Source organism: Myotis myotis, unplaced genomic scaffold (genome assembly GCF_014108235.1).
Source record: "Myotis myotis isolate mMyoMyo1 unplaced genomic scaffold, mMyoMyo1.p scaffold_m19_p_3, whole genome shotgun sequence".
NCBI classification, from domain to species: Eukaryota; Metazoa; Chordata; class Mammalia; order Chiroptera; family Vespertilionidae; genus Myotis; species Myotis myotis.
The window spans coordinates 36,156,632-36,179,462 of record NW_023416335.1 but is presented as its reverse complement, the minus strand read 5'-3'; the positions used below and the strand labels follow the sequence as shown (position 1 = coordinate 36,179,462).

The following is a 22,831-nucleotide window of genomic DNA, read 5'->3' as shown; positions in this document are numbered from 1 at the left end:
GTCAATGTTGCTAGTTCCTCAGAACTCATGCCCCAAACAGTGCATCTTCTTAAAAGACATGTGGTGGATAACTCCTTTACCCAAGTCCTCACGCTGACATCCTCTGCCGCCTCCTCCCCCTCACTTCTTGGGGCTTATTTTATCTGTCCCTTCAATATCAGCCAGCCCAAATATTATCCTGTCAGATATTTCTGGGGCCTGTACTTGAAGAGACATTTCTTTTTTTTAATGTCAAAATAAACCATCTGCTTGTACAACTGTTTCTAATTACTTTCCTGCCTAAACTCTCCACTTGAGGGCTTTGGCACCAGCACCCCGCCCAGAGCGGTGCTGCTGCCCAAATCTTCACAGGCGGCTCATCAACGCACTTGCAGCTCCGGGCAGAGCCCAGGATCTGCGCGCCTGAGTGTCGGTGTGTCCGTCTGCCCTGCCTTCTGCTGGTGGCACCCCGCCCTCCTGCAGCCCCCCACCCCCCACGCCACCCCCGCGGTGAGCCCCTCCTTGCAGAAGCACAGCTCGCCTCCACCGCCCGGGAGCTCAGCATGCGTCCCGCGGGCTTCAGGAACTTCTTGCTGCTGGCGTGCTCCCTCCTCTTCGCGGGGCTGTCAGCTGTTCCTCAAAACTTCTCGCCATCTCTGAGGTAAGTTTGGTTTGTTATTCAAGACAGACTTGCCCTGCTTTGTGCGGCAGGGCTCAAGCCTGCAGGATGGCTGCCCTAAGGAAGTTGGACACAGGATGAATGCTTTCAACCTGCTCCCCTTCCTTTCCTTATATCTATGCTGCGCGTGGCTCCTCTTCTGTTCTTGTTGCTTGTACTTTGGAAAAAAGAACCACCGAATAAATAAATAATTTCCTCCTCCGCCAATGCATATCTGGAGGAATTTCTGCCATGAGTTGAAGGTAGTTCTCTCTGTGTGTATCTATGTGTTACATTTTGTATTACAGTTGTAAGAGACTTGGAGGCACATTGCAAAGCTAAACCTTTAAAAAGTATACTTTATAAGCACTGCTTAATGCAACTTTAGAAAGCTTTGTGTCTTATGCCATCATAACCTGTATAACCCTTTCTATATATTCATTTCTTCCTTTTCATAAAATAACTGCCCTGGCCATCAGGTAGTAATGGGGCTTTTCAAAGATAACTGAAAAGGCAGCTAAGTGTCATACTTTGGATTGATCTGTATTTAATCTTAATGTGCATGTAAGATTCCGGTACACACTTCCCAGGGGCGGGGCTGGATCACCTCTATCCAACCGGGAGATGGCCCTATGCCTTGGTGGGCAGGTCATTTCGGGTCAAGGTCATTTCTCAGGTGATAGCTTATGGGCGGTGCCCCTTGCCCGGGATGCCAGGGCACTTCTAGAGGAAGCTTGGCCCCCAGAGCAGTGCGGGGCCTCGTGGGGTTCTGTCTGCATCTGGGTGGGCTCGGAGCAGCAGGAGCAGAGTCTGTGCTTGACCAGGACCCTGCTGTGGTTTGTCGCCCATGCAGAAGCGGGCCAGGCGCCACGTGCCGGCTGTCCCGGGCCGAGTCCGAGCGCCGCTGCAGGGCTCCCGGGCAGCCCCCAGGGGGCGCTCTGTGCCACGGCCGGGGCCGGTGCGACTGCGGGGTCTGCATCTGTCACGTGAGCGAGCCGGGCGTGTACTTCGGGCCCCTGTGTGAATGCCAGGAATGGGTGTGCGAGACCTACGACGGGAAGACCTGCGCAGGTAAGGGAGGGCGCCGTCTCCTCTCGCTGACTCACCCGCACGCGCGGGGGCCAGGAAACCCTCCTTCTGGGGTTGCTGCCTCTCCCCACAAGGGGAAAGGGCGGAGAAGTGTAGGGACAGACCTCTGCTCACAGCCCCCCAGGAAGTTACTGCCATCCCAAATGTATCCTTTTGTTAGTCAATTCTGGAATTATGCGTGATAATACTTTCCTCCACCCTAGAGTTCAAACTTCAGTGGAAATAATATTTACAAAACTCATTCACTTACTTGTCTCACTTGTCTATTTTAGTTTCTTGTTACAGACGAAACCTCCCAACTTCCTCACAAATGGAGTTATTTTGCTGGGTTCCCCACTAACGTCAATCATAATCTTTGCAGAACATAAGTCTGAGTTTTATTTGTACTAAGGCAATACAGGGAAATACCATTTTCCTAAATTCCAGGGTGGGGCAGGCAGTGTCTTTGAACCCTGATTGGCCCTCTCATACTTAGGATATAGTTCACAGATATAAGTGCATATCAGGAACTGTGACAAGGAAAACATAAATCGTCCATATTTACTTAGAAGCAACTGCTTTTGTATTGTTTTAGCTGCTTGAAATTTTTAGCTGCAATGAAACTTGTTATTTTGTAAGGGTGGAGTGAAAATAAGTTCACTGCCTTGCACGTTTTTAAAAAACATATTTTTATTGATTTCAGAGAGGAAGAGCGACGGAGAGATAGAAACATCAATGATGAGAGAGAATTATTGATCGACTGCCTCCTGCACGCCCCACACTGGGGATCGAGCCTGCAACCCTGGCACGTGCCCTGACCAGGAATTGAACTGTGACCTCCTGGTTCATAAGTCGATGCACAACTACGGAGCCATACGGGCTGGGCACCTTGCACATTTTTAAGTGATTTGGGCCCTGATTTTGGAAAGCGTCAAGCTATTTCTTTAGAGAGAACACCCCACCCTCTACCAGTTTCACCTAAATATGCCATTTACTTAATGCCAAGAACCTCAATTAGGTCATTGTGAATGACACAGGCACTCCATTAGTATAAGGACAACACAGCGCATTCCAACCAGGGTCTGGCATATTTGTAGGGGGGAAAAATCACAACTTATTTACCCACAATATGTCTAAGAATAGAGTCCAACGCTAACATACAGAGTTCAAAAATATGTTTATAGCAAAATGCTTTTTTCTTGACATCTGGGCCCAGGAGAGCATAGAGGGAATGCTTAATATGCAGGCTGCTTGGCAGTGGGAAAAATAGTCATATAAGTAATTCAGATGGGCACAGGTGCTTCTATGTGATTTGTTTACCCTAGGAAGGCTGTGGCTCAACCCTTTAAAAATAGTGAATGCCACAGCTTGTTATTTTAACTTCATCACTCCCATAAGCTTCAATACTTAGCTTTGGAATGAAAGCTAAGTATTGTCTAATATTTCATTCCAAATTCAACTTCTACCCTGCTTTTCTGGATTTTATTGCCTCTGGCAAGGCCTCCTCAATATCATGAGTTCTGAATACATTTTCTAAAGGGCATTTTTCTGTTGTTCTTTCATTGGAAAAGAAGAAGTAAGATGCGGTCTTCAACCAGTGAACTAGTCGTCAGATCATCAGCTAAAATCAGAAGAAGCTTCTCTGGTTCCTGTCTTTAAAATTCTGCAGACGGAACGCTGTGGTGTACAGTGTTCTTGTTTATCTTCCATGGAAAGTGATTTGTTGTTTAACCATGACATCTTAGTCACTGCATTCCTTCCTCCCTGATATAAAATGCAGTACTGAGTCACCCATGGTTTTGTTTGCTTGTGTGTTCATTCCTGTAGAAGTCAGTCTATGTCTCTTCATTTCAAGGTTGAATGAAATAACTGTTCATTTTCCGTTCGCATCACTCTGACTGATGCCCTTTGAGGCCTGTGCTACAGGGCGTGGTGCAGAATCTGCCCCTGCAAATGCTCTGACTCTCTTTGCCTGATTCAACAAGGAAATCCTTACATACAGACCACCGGACTACCTTGCCAGCTTGCCCACTTGTTCTTTGCTTTAAATTTAGCTTCTCAATTTCATCTTCAATTGTTCCCCCTAGCTGGTTTGCTCAGTGGATAGAGCGTCGGCCTGTGGACTGAAGGGTCCCAGGTTCGATTCCGGTCAAGGGCACATGCCTGGGTTGTGGGCTCAATCTCCAGTAGGGGACGTGCGGGAGGCAGCCAATCAATGATCTCTCTCATTATTGATGTTTCTATCTCTCTCTCCCTCTCCCTTCCTCTCTGAAGTCAATAAAAATATATTAAAAAAGTAAAGAAGTAGTTCCAATATTATAGCTAGTAACATTGAAAGATAGCAGGTTGTCTTTTTAAAAAATATATTTTATGCATGGCTGTAATAATATTATGTTTTACACATATACACATATTAATATGTATTGAGCACTGACTGCGCAAAACACTGTTCTATGTGGTTTACATATGGTAAACCTCACAATAATTATGTAATATAAGTACTGCTCTTATCCCATTTTACAGACAATGAAATCAAGTTTAAGTAACTGCCCAAGTTCACATAGCTGATTTAAATCCTGGAAAATTTCCTCCAGAGGACAAAGTGTTAACCACTCTAAGATATACTACCAGAGCAGAATTTTATTTTCTTCACAGAGGTTGAAGAGGTCTCTGGAAGCTACTCTATTTCCAAAAAGTACTTACAGGGGCTTATCCTAGAGGTGAAGGCCCAAGTGCCCATCCTATATAATAAAATCCTAATATGCAAATTGACCAAAAAGCAGAACGACTGGCAGAACGACCGGTTTCTATGATACACACTGACCACCAGGGGGCAGGCACTCAACACAGGAGCTGCCCCCTGGTGGTACTCCCACAGGGGGAGCACTGCTCAGCCAGAAGCCGGGCTCACGGTTGGTGAGTGCAGCGGTGGTGGCGGGAGCCTCTCCCATCTCTGTGGCAGCGCTAAGGAGCAGTGAGCCAAGCAGTAAAGAGCAGCGAGCAGGCAGCAAGTAAGGAGCAAGGGGTCCCTGACTGTGAGAGGGTGCAGGCCAGGCTGAGGGAACCCCCACCCCAGTGCACAAATTTCATGCACCTGGCCTCTAGTAAAACATAAAAGACAACCTGCTGCCCTAGCTGGTTTGGCTCAGTGGATAGATAGATAGATAGATAGATAGATAGATGGACGGATGGATGGATGGATGGATGGATGGATGGATGGATGGATAGATGAATAGATAGATAGATAGATAGATAGATAGATAGATAGATAGATGATAGATAGATAGATAGAAGATGAGAGAGAGAGAGAGAGAGAGAGAGAGAGAGAGAGAGAGAGAGAGAGAGATGGCTTGGCTTTGTATTTGTTGGGCATTTGACTCAGTGAAGGCAATTTAGTTTTCTTAGTGTAGTCTGGTCCTGTTGTTATTGATCCAGAACTCAAAAGGTCAAGCAAGGATAGCTATTTTGGCCCAGCCTCACAGCAGCTGTATGAGATACACCATGCCCTTTTAAAGTTAGGTCCGTTGGGATTCTAATGCTGTGAATCACAAGAAACAGTTATTTTAGTTTGCGCTGATTGAAAGTGATCGCATTTACAAGATCACAAGTGGTCTATTTCTTCCAGTATTCACTTGTTCCTGGCCCATGCATCTTCCTTAGACTTCAATAGCATGAAGCCTGGCCCAATGATTGATCATGTGGGTGTTATATTCTAATAAGGAGTAACCTAATTTTGGTGAAGTATGTCTTGGAGAATAGTAAAATGTTTGGTTACATAAAAAAACACCTTTCAGTTAATATTTCAAGGCATCCCTGGAAACCCCCAACAGCTATGATTACACTTAAATAAAATAATTGGTTTCTTAAAAGATATTTGCTAATCCCTTTTAATATAAGTAGGTCTACAGTTGTATATTAAATAGTTTATTCTCATATTATTTGTTAATTATTTTCCATACTAACAAATGTAAACCTACTTCTGCCATACCCCCTGTAAATGTATGTGTGTGCTATATATATATATATATATATATATATATATATATATATATATCACTTAAAAGAGTTTCAGTTTTGCCCAGCTGGCACATCTCAGTGATTGAGCATCGACCTATGAACCAGGAGGTCATGGTTCAATTCCTAGTCAGGGCACATGCCTGGATTATGGGCTTGATGCAGGAGGCAGCTGATCAATGATTCTCTCTCATCATTGATATTTTTCTCTATCTCTCTCCCTTCTCTGAAATCAATAAGAATATATTTCAAAAAAAGAATACATATTTTTAAAAAAGAGTTTCAGTTTTAATAACTGGGAAGAGCTAACTGAATTTAGCAAACACTTACGACATGCTGTATATCTCTGTTTGCTATTGAAGGGGGACAGAAAGTTGGGGAGAGCTTCCCATTGAGTAAGGAGGTCAAGAGAAATACCAAATACCTATAATTCAATGCAGAATATAATTTCTACAAATTTCTTTGAGGATTCCTTTAAGGCAGAAATTAAATGTTGTGGTATTGTGGTTAGACATTCTGGAGAATGTGTTAGCACATCCATCTTTAAGTTTAGGAAGGTTTTTAGTCCAAAAGGTGGACCGTGGGAATTCTGAGTGAAGAAAAGTTCAAGCAAAGGCGTAGAGGAAGAAAAGTATGTGGGTGTGTTTGGGGAATAGTGAGGGATTCTAGGTTTGGCTTGGCTGGATCCAGGACTGTGGGAAAAGTAGAAGATACATTGAGAGTTATGAATGGATATATTGTGGAGGACTTTGAACGTGGATGTGAAGTTTGTGCTCAGGTAAACAACATACGGGAGCCATGAAGTGGCTGAACATGGGAACTGTGGTTAGCGCTCGAACTCATGGCAGGTATTGTGGTGCCTGAGGGCACAGCAAATTGGGGTAGACACTCGAGGGGAGGAACTCTGCTTAGATGCCACTTATATTATAGTCCAACTGAGAGAGAATAAGGTTTGAATTGTGATGAATTTAAACACTTTGAAACCTGCTCCTTAACACCCTCTCCAGTAAAGGAATGTGTTGCACAGGCAGACTCGGATTGCTTCCTTTCGTGTATGGGCATTTTCATCGTGGTCCTTACATCTCCTGTAGTTTCTATTTATTTAATTTTTACTTCTCATCCAAGGATATGGTTTTTTGTTTGTTTGTTTTGTTTTTGAGTGAGAGGATAGTACACAGAGAGAGAAATACCAATTTAAGAGAGAAACATTGGTTGGTTGCCTTCCATATGGGCCCCAACAGGGGATCGAACCTGCACACGTTTTGGTGTATGGGATGACACTCCAGTCAACTGAGCCACCGGGCCAGGGCTCCTGTATTTTTGGAGAACGCATTCAGGAGTCCCCCTCTACTAGCTCACTCACCCACTCTGTGCAGTCCTCTTGTTCGAGCCCTACCCTCCCTAGGTTCATCCAGTTTGGATAAATGTACCTTGTCTTACGCCCAGTGACACATAAAACTAAAGGTTTCCAAGCTCAGGAAAGTGCCAGACCTGCACACCACTTTCTCTCAACTGCACTGCTTTATGTGCACACCACTCTGCAGCTCCAGCACAGAGACCAAAACACATTGTCTTTGAGCCAGGCCATTCCCCACACTTTGATAATCTAAAAAGCATATTTATCATATGATGGTACTTAGGTCAAATAGTGTCACTGTGACAAGTTCAGCAGTTATTTTTTTTTAGTAAAATTGCCCCAGAAAGAAAGAGGAACATATGGGAACAAAATTATTAATGTTACAAGTTTTAAATTTGCAACGCATAAACCTCCTTCATAGGGTTCTCAAAATTCAATATATTTTGAGACATGATGCTAAAAGTGACATCCCATGTCTCTTGAAATCATAACATCCCTTCCCCAAAAAAACAAACAAACAAAAAATAAACTGCTCAGCTCTCTGGGCCTCAGACACAGATGTTAAATCTGACCAGTGACTCATGATGCTCAGGGTTTGGAGGTGGGCAATCAATGCCATAGAAACAGAGATCCCAGATATAGCCCTTTGTCTGAAGAATTTCCTGTCTGAGGAATTATGACGTGAGACAAGACATTTCCCTAAATTCTATCTCCTAGTTCATGGCTCGATGCTCAACCACTGAGCAGCACAGGCCAGACCCTTCCCCCTTCCTAAAGCTAAGTATGGACGTGGAATAAAATCCTGGCCAAAAAGAAGTAAACAGACGGAGCGGACTTGCAGAGGTATTTGTTTTGCCCATGTACCTTTCTCCACCTGGAGTTCCAGCAGTCCTTTGAATCAAGAGATGAATAAGGTGACCACCGGTGAGGCTGGCTCAGCACACAAAATAGGAATCTGGCTTTGCGGGACTGGGGGAGCTGCCATACCAGTCCCAGACAGCTTGCCTCTGGACTACTTTTGCAAGTTTTATAAGAATAATAAAACTTTTATCTTGTTTGCCCCTGTCATTTTGGGGTTTTTGTCATTAGCAGCTAAGGGTAAACCTATTTGAAGCAATGGTTTTATTCAAAAAGTTCAAAACTATTAAAATAAAGCAAGAGTAGAGTATGCATAGTGATTGAGAGCTTGAGTTCCTGAGAACAATAGGGCTGGGCTTCATTCACACCAGTTCACCTAATATTTAGACTTCAGCAGTTTGGATAAACTCCACAAGACTCCGTTTGTTCTTCTCTACAATGGGGTCTAATTAACACCCTGGGGAGGCTTATTGTAAAGTTTAAATGCTAAATGAAGCACTTAATAAAATAACTGACACATAATCATCATTCTAAATAGTAGCAATTATGACTGTGTTGTTATTAAACCTAGAATCTCTAAGAGGATTATTCTAAGAAAAAAGGGAAAACATCTATGCTTTAAATGTACTGTAAGTAACTAAGTGAACAGTGATGAGCGTATATTCCCTGAACCTCTTTTTAAAGTTTTATTTGTGTTGATTTTAGAGAGGGAGGAAGGGAGGAGAGAGAGAAACATTGATGGCTGCCTTCTGCATGCCCCCTACTGGGGATCTAGCTTGAAACCTGGGCCTGTGCCCAGACCAGGAATTGAACGGTGACTTATGATGCCCAGGGTAATGCTTAATCAACTGGGCTGCATCAACCAGGGCCCTGTACCTCTTAATATACTCGATATAATCTAATTTTTTGCTTAGCAGTTTTTAGAAGGTTACTATTTCTAGGAAATTGTGGTGTAATATTTAAAAATCTGGTTTACCAGAAATTAAATGACCATAGAAAATATAAAAATTATTTATGTATTTAAATGCTTAAATTTTTAAAATTTATCAGTATATTTTAAAAATATTAAAATACAATGCATGTTTGCTACAAAAAGTCAAACAATATATATGTGTGTAAATAAAAATTAATACAGTGGAGATGAATTTTGTGTACAGAGCAGGTTCTACATAAGCACATTTGAAGTTTTGTGGTTTGTTTTTTTAATGTGTTTTTATTGGTGTTTTTAGAGAAAGGAAGGGAGAGGAAGAGAGAGAGGGAAACATCAACGTGAGAGGAGCATTTCCAAGTGCTTCCTATAGGCAGGGATTAAACCTTCAAACTGGGTATGTGCCCTGACCAGAAATTGAATGGGCGGCCTTTTGGTACATGGGGCAATGTACAACCAACTGAGCCGTACATGCCCCGGCTAGACATTTGAAATGTAAGTAATGCCCTGACAAATATCTAAAGAAAGCTCTGTGTTTGAGTTCATTACACTGTCTCCAGCACAGGAAATACTAGGAAATAAGTGTTTACTCCATGACTGGAAGGCCATTTTGGTTTGGGGCTGGGTATTAGATAAGTATCAGGTGGATTGTTCTTTTGGGGCCCCTCAGCCTGGTGAGATGCTCAAAGTAGGAGATAGACACCAAGAACCTCAGCCCACAGAAGTAACATCCCTTTCACACTCCCATTTCACACCCACTTGGGGCCTCTGCTCACCAAATGGAATGGCAGAATCTCTACACAGTTAAAATTATTATTTCACCTCCCTATATTGCCAAATATATATGTTAAATGCCTAAGCTCATATGATTGAATTCAGGTAAATTAAATATGTATGTGTGGGACTCCCCTTTAGTCTACCTCTTAATCACAACCTTTGGAAGCAATCAACATTAAATTTAGGGTGTATACTTTCATATTTCCCATAGTTATATAAATATTAGAGGTGAATTCATGCACCAGTGGGGTCCCTCGGCCTGGCCTGCGGGATTGGGCTGAAACCGTCTCTCCGACATCCCCTGAGGGGTCCTGGATTGTGAGAGGGTGAAAGCCAGGCCAAGGGACCCCACTGGGGCACGATCGGGGCTGGGGAAGTTCACGGGAGGTTGGCCAGCTGGGGAGGGACCACAGGAGGGTTCCAGGACATGTCCGGCCCATCTTGCTCAGTCCTGATTGGTCAGACCCCAGCAGCAAGCTAACCTACCATTGGGAGCATTTGTCTCCTGGTAGTCAGTGCACATCATAGAGAGTGGTTGAGTGGCCTTAGCATATCATTAGCATATTATGCTTTGATTGGTTGAACAGATGACCAGGCGACCAAATACTTAGCATATTAGGCTTTTATTATATAGGATAGGATGTGTGTTAAACACACACACATATACACACATACACACAGCTATGTTTCTCTCTCTCTTGCTTTTCTCTTTAAGAATATATCATGGCCTTCATTCTTGTTTAATGATATGTATAATCAGGAATTTTAATAGGCATACGATGTTCTATAGTATGAATGTATTACTTTGTTAAACTGAGTATTACTGAACATTCTGGTTGTTTCTGGTTTTTGTTATTTTTTTAATATATATATAAGAGGACTTTAAAAAGTATTTTCAAATGCCAATTTAACCTTGTACAGATACACACATACAGTTCTGGCTCTTGCACCTACATGTAGACATTTCTGTCAGAGGAAGTTGGGTTCGAAGGCACAAGGGAGGAAGAAAGGGAGTCACCAGCCAATAGATGTGTTAATAAACGTGTCTTCAAACATTGCTGATCTCAGCAAAGGGAAACTTCAGATGAGGTGAACTGGGATATCTGAAGCTTTTTTCTTTAGGAAAATTTAGATTCCAAGCCTGGTGTGGGATTCAAGGTCAAGAGTCACATCTGAGAAGGGGAGAAGTGTAGTATTGTTGGTGCCGAGAGTACCAGAGGGATTTTCCATGGCATTTTCAGGCCTCTACACAGGTAAATTCTCAAGATATTTTCCATTAACTCTTAAATTGATAAGGATAGAGAGCTGCAAGAAGGTTGCAAATCTCATTTTCTTTGGAAAAGAATGCTTTGTCTTTTCAAAGATCACATTTCCTGGCAAATAAGAAACTATATTTCGTAATAGAACTCATTCTTCTGTCTGCTCTAAATAATCTTAGCTAAGCCTGGGTAGAAGAATGACGGCTTTATAAAGGGGCAAAAAAATAAGACCTTTTATAAAGATGCTCACTGGTTTGACCTTGTGTCACCCCAGGCATAACTTGTGAGGTAAGATAATTTTCTATGCCAAAACACCTATCATCCTAATTATACATAGACTAGTTCAAATACGTAATTATTCCAAGTGGATAGTTACGCACTCTGTTTTCCTGTTTTATTATTGTATCCACTTACTTCCTAGGGAATGGCAGGCTAAAAATGTTTTTTAAAAAAGGTCAATGAGTTTTGGTATTGCTTAAAAACTCTATGGCAAGGTCTTAACTGTAAATTTGTGAGTTAGTTGGGGTGGTAAGGAGCAAAATTAGAAAGTCAGAACATGGTAACTATATTTCCCAATTGGTCACTACTGCTCTTTCAAAACTATCATTTTCTGCTGTGCAAAATAGTTAAACAAAACTAGTTATTTTTTCTAAACAAAGTGACTTGGCCATTTAAGTATTTTCCTCTTCAAAACACAAAAGACAAATTACAGACTTTTGTTTCTTGTTTTCTTAGCCAATACCATTAGTTATATAAACTTCAAGAGCAACTTGACATGTAAATAATTCATTTGTTTTAAGAAAGAAATTGTTTGATCTATTAGCTATGTACTGGATAGACTTCTCTCAATTGCTGCTTGGATGGATTTGAACCTTAAAATTAATGCTGCATAAGCAATGGATGCAGACAACAGGGGGTGAGGGTGAGGGCAGGACTGGGGGGATGAAGGGACAATGGAGGGATAAGGACACATTTATAATGCCTTAATCAATAAAGGACAATAAATAAATAAATAAATAAATAAATAAATTAATTAATTAATGCTGCATTAGTAATGCAAAAGAATAATGGGAAAACATCTACTTATATTTGAATATTTTTGTACATATGACTTCATTCAATTCTTATATATCTTTTAAGAGGTAGTCAAAATTATTATTCTCCAACTATCATACTATGTAATTGAGAAGAAATCATTAGATGGTTGCTCTTCAAGCACATTAAAGTTGTTCTGAAACCACATACTTAGGTAAATATTTTCATAAATTTGAAGTTCTAAAATGATAACATAATTTTAGAAACCTCATTTTTACATTTAAAAATATATATTCTGTTGACATTTTTTTTCATGGGAAAGCAGATTTGGACCCTCATTTCTGTCTTATGTCAGAGAAGTACACATCGAAGCTCAAATAGTGAGCAGAACACCTTATTCATTTACATCAAAAGAAATTCAGGTAACAAAAATCACTTAAATTATTTGTCATACCAACAAAGAGCATTTTTCTTAGCTATAATTGAAATTCTTAGAGTGATTGCATTTAGCACCAACTATTATCCAAATAAGGATTCTCTGGAGTCAGCAATGGGAGAAATTCTTTCATAATCTTTGGTTTTCTTTGTCTATAAAAGTGAAAGAAAAGCTAGATAGGAGAGTTGAGTGTATACATTTGTTATTTCATGGATATTAACTAGTGTTATTTTGTGTATTACATATTTGGCTATTATGAATAGATAACATTAGATATTATCTTTTGCACTTATGAAATCAAACTATTTGTAACATGAAATCTAAAAATTCCAATACATGGGAATTTTAATATGTATATCCTCTTTGAGAGCAAAGAGATGCAAATGAACAGAAATGCATGGGGAGGGAAGAAAGGTGTCTATAGAAAACTGAATAATTTTGATTGGATCATCATGAGAGTTTACTTTGTACTTTGAAAATGAGTGTGTCAATCTTTGGGTTGTGACATGAAGGCTTCTGAGGACATCCTACAAATGTCATTCATCAATCTGCTTGGGATTCCTGAGATTCTACTGCTTCCAAATATCATTCCTGCTATTTTGTCAGGTGTGGGATTCTAAGACTCATGAGTGGCAATGCCCCGATCTGTTACTAATATAGTCTTTATTGAATTTAGTCATCTTTCCTTTGGGAACGCTAAGTGAGCAGGTTTGATAGGATGGAAGTGCGGAGGCAGAGCGCTCTAAATAGTGCTTGGGAATTGGAAAGAAAAACGGACTGTTCTATCTCCACTAAAATTACTTATGCTGTGACTTTGAGCAAGTCACTTGACTTCTCTGAGCCTCAGTTATTAAATTCAGCAAAAATTTATTAAATATCTCCAAAATATGTCTAGAGGAGGACAGGGCATTGGTAGCTGGGGGACTAGAACCATCAGAAAGAAGCAGGAGCTGAATCCAGTGAAACTGCAGGTTTAAGGAAGGGGTGGAAAGACTTCCCTTGCCTACAGGTGATCACTAAGGAGAAAAGCCCTGTTACCTTCAGCTCACCTTGAAAGCTCTACTATTTTTGAGAATTTTCAGAACTTTAATTTCCATCAATTATTATTTAATGAGTTCTCAATGTGTGCCTGGTATTGTAATATAGGCATTAATATTGTATAGAGTAGATTTGGTGTTTAATTCCCAACTATCTGCACAATCTATTGGAGTATAATAAAATAATATTTATGTGCATATTAAAATTTGTCCCCTGAGTGTGAAGGTATCAAAAATTACAGTATTTGCTACTCTTTCCATAGACAAGTTAACTAGTCAACCCAGCATGAGTTTGAAGAACAATTAGTAAATAATAAGTATGGGGTATTTGGAGGAGAATAGCAAGGTCTAGAAAAATATTCCTTGGAATATAGTTAAAAGTTGTTTAATTATAATAAAGTATCCCATATTGTTATTATGAAATTGAAACATGGTAATGATAATACGGTTAACATTTATTTAGGATTTGCTGTATGCTTCTTGTGTGGTGTTAAATTCTCACAGTCAGCCTATTGGTTAGGTCATCTTGCCATTCTAAAGATAAACACCTGAGCCTGAGCCTGAGCCTGAGAAAGATTAATGGAACATTTATGATCACATTTTGTTTGACATCAAAAGCTATGCAGTCACTCCTATATTTAGCACAGTGCCCCAAAATATTTGAATTCCTTTTCTGCAATTTTGAGTTAGCATATGCAGTATTAATACACAATAATTAAATGTGTGCGCTTTTCCAAATGTGGAAGTGCGAGAGGCAGGTTAGTGAGAATAATTCAAAGGGAAGAATTCTGTGGTTCAAAAGTTGACTCTGCCCATTATGAACTATATGATCTTGGGAAGTTAATAAACTTTCTTGTGCCTCTGTTTCCTCATCTCTGTGTTATTGTGAGAATAAGGACTCAGGAAAATCCCTGTATAACAAAAATAACCTTACTTTTGTTATAGATTTTATTAGGCTATTTCCATATAAGTACAATTCTGTACTCCTCAAAGGCAGGCATGAATTTTATCTCATACTCTCTCTTAGGGCTTTATTGTTATTGATATAAGAATGCTCCATTAAAAACCAGCCCAAACTTCAGTGGCTTATCGAAAAGAACCAGAACTAATAGGTATGTGTTATTCTTGGGTGTGCAGTTCAGCTACAACTCCGCTGGGCTCAGGTCTGGTCCACATTATCCTTATGCTCTTCAGGGTAGGCTTATATCATGACAGTTCACAGTAACACTGGAGGGTGAGAGGAAATACTGGCTATTTCTAAGGCTTTGTGTAACTGTACTTCATAACCACATCCCATTAGGCAAAAGGAGCCACATGGCCAACTCCGGTATCTATGCTGTGCCTTCTGTGCTCTGCAAGATGGCGTGGCAGGAGGGAGTCAAGTTGTTGACAGCAATAATCTGTCAACCACAGGATTTAACATAGGCTTCAAATATGGTGGCTTCTCAGTGAAATTAGTTGATTGATGTGATTGTGAATATCTGACTGACACTTAAATTTATTTTGGAGGTAAGTATGTTTTGTTTTTAAATGTACCTAAATTAATTACATAGAAAATTATACGGCATCCTGAGGATCTTTATGAGGGGCCAAGAAAACTAAAAAGCAAAAATATATCTAGAGCTAAAATACAATGAGGGAATTGATCTCAATCTCATGAAAATGAATCTCTTAAATATAGACTTAATGTCCTAAGGGTCAAAGGAGAAGTGTTCATTTCCACTACACTTAAATTTACTCAATATGTCATTTCATGGCATTGTCCACCTGATCTTGTATAAACGTGTGTGCCAAATTTCATAAAACTGGTTTGGTCAAAACCAAACTATTGATACATGTCAATGAGAAAGGTTCAATAATTTCTGTTTTCATATGAACATTCAGTAAGCCATTATCTACCATTAGTTAAATTACTCCCTTTAATTTTCACATATTTTCTACCTTAAAAGAATATTTCATGGTAATTATTGATGTATAAGGATTTCTTAAAGCCCTTTTATCTGTTGTTTTCTGGTAACTCTGTGCCTCAATTGGTTCTTTTCCTTTATGCTTCTTCTGATGTTAATTTTAAAAAAAATATTTTATGGCTCTGGCCCATGTGGCTCAGTTGATTAGAGCATCATCCTGTACACCGAAAGTTGGCAGGTTTGATTCCTGGTCAAGGCACATACCCAGGTTGCAGGTTCAATCCCTAATCCAGAAGAGGCGGCCCATCAATGCTTCCCATATCAATGTTTCCCTCTGTCTCAAAAAAAAAAATCAACAAACATGTTTAAAAGAATGTTTTATGTAGCATATGTTTGATTCCTTCAATAAGTTATTTTTGAAATTTCTTTTATCTTCTGTGAACCTTTAGAAAGCATAGGAATTAGTCAACATATTTCATATTATTTAGATTTCTCTTTTTCAAATTAAAAAAACACTAGGATTTAATTTACTTAAGAATAAAGGAGAATGTAAGGAGCTTTAAATTGTGTGAGCTGTCAACAAAATCACTGGTTGGCTAGCCAACCAGTGTAAACTAATTGATAACACTGTTAGGTAGTTAATTAACTGAATGCAGAATGTATTTCCTCTTTCTAATGAGGGACTGTAGGTCCTTTAGGGACTAATTTTTTCATAATGTTTGATTAGTTTTAAAATTTAAAATACTTAGTTTTATTGGAAGCTCAAAAAACTATAAATATTTTTGACAAAAATATGTGTGTAATTGTTAGAAAGGTTGTATAAATTAGTCACCATCTTTAAGAGTTGAAACTCTGAAAATGGACTGTTTTCTTATATATGAAGGGCCAAGGACTTATATACAGATATAAAATAAGAGATGTACATATTTGTGTTGTATGTGTACAATTTTATGTCATTTGTTTGTTCAAGCACCATGTATTTATTAAGCAACTGCTGTGGCTCAGACCCTGCATTGGCAGCTGTAGGGGTTATAAATATTAAAATATATGATTATTTTCCTTGGGAAATGTAGTAGTAGGTTTAAATTATAGTATTCTGAATTATTAAAGAGGTACAAAGTGCCTCACACCTGGGGAGTTTGAGCTGTTTTGAAGATGAGTAAGATATTGACTAGTGGATGTGAGAGTACTGGCATTCTAGTTAGGGGGCAAAAATAAGCAAAATTTGAAGGTAAAACACAATGGGCTGTTGATTTGCTTGCTTATGTCAATGGATTTTTTCTGAGAGGTTATCCGAAAGAAGCCTGCAGGGATAGGTGGGAACAGCTCATAGAGAGCCTTTCAGTGCAAAAAATGACTGGACAGCCCTTGGCAGGCAATGGTGAGCGGGTAATTTCCTTTTCCAGACAGAAGTTTCAGGGACATTGATCTTAGGATAAGTGAAAAGAGAAAAGTCTTTAAATGGAGGGAACAATGAGAAAGTTATTTTAGTAGCCAAGAGTGAGCACTAATAATGTGAATGATGTCGTTGTCCATAGAAAGAAAAGGGAAAGAATGATGTTAACTACATCGTTATATGATGGACATGACAGAGGTAGGAAATCGTACTGGGGAGGTGGCGGCAAGATTTAATTGGTAAATGTAAACTATTATGGTCATACTGGTTTTCAAAGAGTCTGAATCCTGCCACCTCCCACCCGCTCCCCAGAGTCCTGGGCCTATTTATCACTAGAAATTAAAGGGTTCAATCTCGGCATATGTAGAGAACTCTTGCCCTGCTCTGGGGCTAAGTACTGGTACCTTTCCTCATTCAAATATCTCCCATCTGAGAGACTGGAGGAAGCTATATTGGGGTTAGAAATAGGAAGTTGAGAGGGCAGTGTTTTTGAGAGCAAAGGGATAAGGAGCAATTGTTCATAATACAGCCCTCTAAAGGTGGCAAGTGGTGGCCGAAAACTACATGAATTCCCAAAGATTGCCCATTTATCACATAATGAGCATGTCCTAGAACAGTGATGGTGAACCTGACACGCGTGTCAGAGGTGACACGTGAACTCATTTTTTTGGTTGATTTTTCTTTGTTAAATGGCATTTAAATATATAAAATAAATATCAAAAATATAACTCTTCGCTTTACTATGGTTGCAAATATAAAAAAATTTCTATATGTGACACGGCACCAGAGTTAAGTTAGGGTTTTTCAAAGTTCTGACACGCCTAGCTCAAGAGGTTTGCCATCACTGTCCTAGGAGCTGAGAAAATTTTAAGAAGTTAATGACCCCTGATCTCAACTCATTTTCTCACAAATATTACATCTAGATAAGTTGTTAGTTATTTAAATACCTATTTTTATTTGTGGATGTCTAGGACACTTTGACTCTTTAGCTACAGGTAACCATTTTTCTTTTAGGAATTTGAAAGGTGAATGAGAAGTGAAATTATACATTGTATGGTAAGCAAACAGTAGTTACAACTCTTGAGTATAGTGTTATTTTTACTGTACTCAAAATAAAATAGTAACTGTCTTAATTATATTCATTATGTAAAAATAGCTTCAATTTTAAGTCAGCAATGAAATTCCTTATGGAAATATCAGAAACTTACAACATTTTCTATGGAAAAAAAATCTAGGTATTAGTTTTTTTGTGTGTACCTCCAATATTTCATTACAAGATGCTATGAAATTTAATTTTGGTATATCATGAAGTATGAAAAAACCCTAAATGTACTATGAAATCTATCTATTCTGTGTAATAATTTCCTCATGACTTCCCTTCCTATACTTTTAAATGTATAAGCACTAAATAAGATGGAGTAATTCATGCTTATTTGGGAGGTAGGTGTCTTTCAGATACTTAGGTATATTGGGTAGGACACTTTTGGGGGTCCAAGTAATAGAAAACCCAACCCAAACATGTGAAAGACAAAAAAATCACTATTTATTGGCCCACTTAATTGAAATAGGCCAGTGATTTCCAAAATGTGGTTCTTGAGCCAGCATCAATTGGGGACTTGTTAGAAATGCAAATTCTGAGGCCCCAACCCAGATTTACTGAACCAGAAAGTCTGACTGTGAGGCTCAGCCATCTGCTTTAATAAACCCTCTGGGTTGTTCTGATGCATAGTACTTTCAGCAATAAAGATAAATTTAAAATTTTTTGAGCATTAGTGGTCTAGGACTAAATCTTGCTTTAGGTGCAACTCAATTTAGGGCTCAAAGGATTCCACCAGGGTATGAATGTGGGCTCTGCTACCCCTGGGATAGTCCCATTTCCAGGTTTCACATGGTGGCCAGTGACAGCTGTAGATACCTGATAACTCAGCACCCTGCTCAGTGGACAAGAGAAATTATTTCTCCTCAAGTTGAGTGTTTAATATCAGACACAAATCTGGATCTACATAAGGAAATGAAGAGAACTAGAAATGATCACTACAGTGGGTCAATATATACAATATATTTTACTTGTATTCACATATCTTTTAGACAGAGCGAGAAGTATGTAACTGTGAAGAGAGCCAAAGTCAGGGATGAGATATTGGGAAAAAAAACCAGGAGATTAGGTGTGGGATAACAAAGACTATTTGAGAAGTAGGGAGAAATGGTAAATAATGCAAATAAGCAACATTGGTTTCACATTTTTTTTAAAATATATTTTATTGATTTTTTACAGAGAGGAAGGGAGAGAGATAGAGAGTTAGAAACATCGATGAGAGAGAAACATCGATCAGCTGCCTCCTGCACATCTCCTACTGGGGATATGCCCGAAACCCAGGTACATGCTCTTGACCGGAATCGAACCTGGGACCTTGCAGTCCGCAGGCCGACGCTCTATCCACTGAGCCAAACCAGTTTCGGCATGGTTTCACATTTTAATAGACTTGTAGCTTTCAAACTTCATAAGCTATTTAAATGTTATGTTTAATATTATAAAATAATGATAATTTTAATTATTCATGCTAATTGCTATTCTCTATGGCTATATTACTATTCATTTATTCAATCAATGCATGTTTATTTAGCACTGTAAGGGACATAGGCCAGTATTCCATATTCCACTTAGGTTAGTTTTACACATAAAACATGACTATACTAGATTTTTTTTAATCCTTTCTAAATTGCATCAGTCAAATGGCAAAAAAAAAAAAAATCTAAAAATATGTAAAGAACTACCTAAATATATTCTTAAGGTCAGTATTTTATAATAAAATTTTCTTTATAATATGTCTTTCTAAACCTTGAATTTGTTTTATTGCTGTCAGCGTTTTTAATAACCTACCTTATATTTTGTTACTATATCTGTATTGGGTAAAAATGCCCAGGTTTATCATATTATTTGAGCACATTAAATATTACAAGAGAAATGTACACTTATGGCTCCAAGGCAGGTGTTGTGATCCTGTCAAATCACTCAAGCTAATTTCGAGCCATGTCAGGTCAGTTGCAGGGAGACGTTTAAGCTGCACAAGAAATCATATGGAGCCTGTTGATAACAGCTTGTCCTGTACAGTGACACAAAATAATACCAAGCCTGCCATATTACCAACGCTCTTGTTCAAATAGGAGGCCCGTGTTGGAGGTTTATAACACCACTAAAAGAAAACTAGGATGATTTTAAAATATGGTTGCAATTATTGAAAATTTGCCACTGAAAATATAAATAAAATTGGCAATTCTATATAATAAAAGCCTAATATGCAAATCAGCCAAACAGTGAAACGACCGTTGGAATGACTGGTCTCTATGATGCACACTGACTACCAGGGGGAAGACGCTCAATGCAAGAGCTGCCCCCAGCCCACAGGCCCCAGGCCAGCCAAGGTGAGGGCCCCCTGATTGTCCTGCCAATCGCCCCACAGATTGGCCCTGATTGCCACCCAGGCCTAGGGACCCTACCCATGCACAAATTTCATGCACCCGGTCTCTAGTTGTAATTATATTTGCAAAAACATTCTTTTAAAATAAATATTGTATGTTTAGCTAAATTACTTCAGTTCTGTTTTACAAGCTTGGGTGATCATAGGAATTAATTGTGTTTTTCTGTCATCAGTTTCCTAAGCCCCTATTCTGGAGAAGTGCATTTCATAAGTGTGCCTATTTAACCTGCGTCCCAGGTAACTGAATGCTCAGACATAGTATGTTGGCAAATCTCTGGCCTAAAGTAAGGAATTTGTATACTTTTCAAGTAAATGAATATGGGGAGCTCATATAAATATATCCAACCTTAGCTAATAAATTTCATTTCCTTTACATAGTGTTCTCCTCAATATTTCCAGTATCCCAACTGGCACCAAACATAGGGAACACTATGTAAAAAGTATGTGATTTTCTAACCACTAAGCTGTATACCTGAAACCAATACAAATTTAAAATTGAAAGAAAAAAAGATTGCATATCTTTAGAATTCATTTAGATCAGAAAGAGGGGTCAACCTTCCTGGCTTAAATAACGCCTAGGAAGATAGATGAAGGGTTAATAGGTCTATGTTCAGTGTGAAATTGGCATAGAAGGAGTGCTGCATACAGCGATGCAGAAAGATTGAGGCCAAGGAAGTGGTGATACTAGAAATACTGGGGTTCTGAGGAGAACATCAAGTGGGTCGAAGTTGGTCATGAAAGAGGGGGTAAAGAGGAGGAAATTGATGGGGGCCCTAGTAAATGGAGATATTGATATTTCCAAAAGGATGTTTAGATTATACATGCCAAACCTTTCAAACCATAGAGCCAGTGCCCTTGCATTGCCATTTTGGGGGAGTGTACAGTCCAAATGAGGCTGTTGTCAAATGAGTCATTGCTGTCTGTATTAGAAGGCATGGTCTTTCCAGAGCAATCTGCTCATTCTTTATTGTCATTGTAAAGGGAGTTTAATTTCTAGCTTGACATATACATTCAACTGAGTCTATATACTTGGCTTAAAAAAGTGGATGGCATTCCACAAAGAGCCGGGTTCATTCCTTTACTTGTAAGTAGGTTAAGGACATATGCCTGCTTAGTTTTCCCATGTTCCTTGTGAAATAGGGATGCCTTCAGGAACTGACACTGCAGGAGATTCAAGGTCACAGAGTTTGTAACCAGAAATATTTAAACTGACTCCTAATTCTCCCCTGTGAGAGCTGTGTCAGAATGTAAAAACTACTGAACCCGCCAGAGAAGTTTCCTAGTCTATAAACTGAAAACTAGGACATTTTAATAAAGGTGCTATTTGCCCAGCCTATGCCATGTGTGCCTAGGCACTGTGCCAGGTATCCTAAATATCACTCATAGTATTCCCACTACAACTTTTTGAGATCAGCATTATTGTGTTCTGACAATAGCAATAATGATGGATCTTTCTTACAGGATTTTTGTGAGTAACTAATGAGATTAGAAATATTAAATAAAACAAATAAATAAAGATCATGTTCCAAAGTAGGTATCAAATTCTACTTTTTTTTGGAGACATAAACTGTACCCAGCTTTGAAGTTGTAGTTCTTCTCCCCAACTCTCACCCATTAAATTTTTATGGAACCCTTTCTCACCTATTAAACACATGACATATAGGAGGTGCTCAATATACTTTAGTTCCCCTTCAATGCTTAGGCATGTGACTTGAAAAGACCAGATGGTGTAATTGAATATATATGGGCTTTGGAGCTAGAAAAATATTGAATAGATAAAATCTTGTCTGTCTTGGATTGGCTGGGGCACAATGAACAGCTTATTTCACGTCTTCTAAGTCTATTTCTCACTGGAGGAATGAGAATTATCTTTTAGTGTCTGCCAGGGCTGACCAGCAGGCCCTTAGCGACAGACGAATGTGAAAGAGAGGGCTAAGGGAATGCCTGGCTGAAGGAACCAGACAACCTTGATTGCCTACCTCGTTAGGCTTTTATTGCAACAGCATTTTGAGATAAAGTTTATCTTTTAGACACAATCAGTAGACTAAGTAATCTTGGGAGACACATGTGTTTGCAGTGTCCTTTAGGCAAGGACACCCAAAGATTAAGCATAAGGATTCCAGTAAACACCTGGGGGTCTACACATGCACAGATTTGTTTGGAAAGGTCAAGGAATAATTAGGGGCACCGCCTTTGCCACTCCCCTAATCGGACTTCCGATAAACAGGGCAGGTCGCCTTCAGCACACTTTCCTTATCTTGGAACATCCTCCTTACAAACTTTCCAACCAAATCTCCTGTGCTCCCCAACAAGTGTCCTTAAAAAAAGAATGTCAGGTGACCTCTTATAGGGATTGTAAAAAATTAGATTATATTTTAAATGAAATATCACACTTGAATGACATTGTATAGAATAATTCTTTGTAAATGCGAGTCTATGATATTACATCTGAGGCAAAAAGAAAAAGGTCTGTTTTCCTAAGTGTGAATGCAAATAATGTTAGAATAGCATGTTTTTATGTAACATTGGATAAGATTCATTCTGAGTGAAGGAAATTAATGAACTTTTGTTTTATTTTTTTCACACTGCTAGGGATGAGGTCACTGACCTCAAAGGACATTGAAAATACTGATGCATGCTGAT

At 39.2% G+C, this 22,831-nt stretch overlaps 1 protein-coding gene across 2 annotated transcripts in view; it reads left to right on the top strand.

The window, feature by feature from the left end:
• Positions 1 to 312: 312 nt before the first annotated feature.
• Positions 313 to 22,831, top strand: part of ITGBL1 (integrin subunit beta like 1) — a 203,289-nt gene continuing 180,770 nt past the window's right edge. The window contains exons 1-2 of one of the 2 annotated variants that reach the window (XM_036299396.1): positions 313 to 640; positions 1,491 to 1,708. In XM_036299396.1, coding sequence (XP_036155289.1) covers positions 543 to 640; positions 1,491 to 1,708 — 316 coding nt within the window. In that variant the 5' untranslated portion in view covers positions 313 to 542. The remainder of the gene's footprint in view (positions 641 to 1,490; positions 1,709 to 22,831) is intronic. The other variant, XM_036299395.1, reaches the window with a different exon arrangement.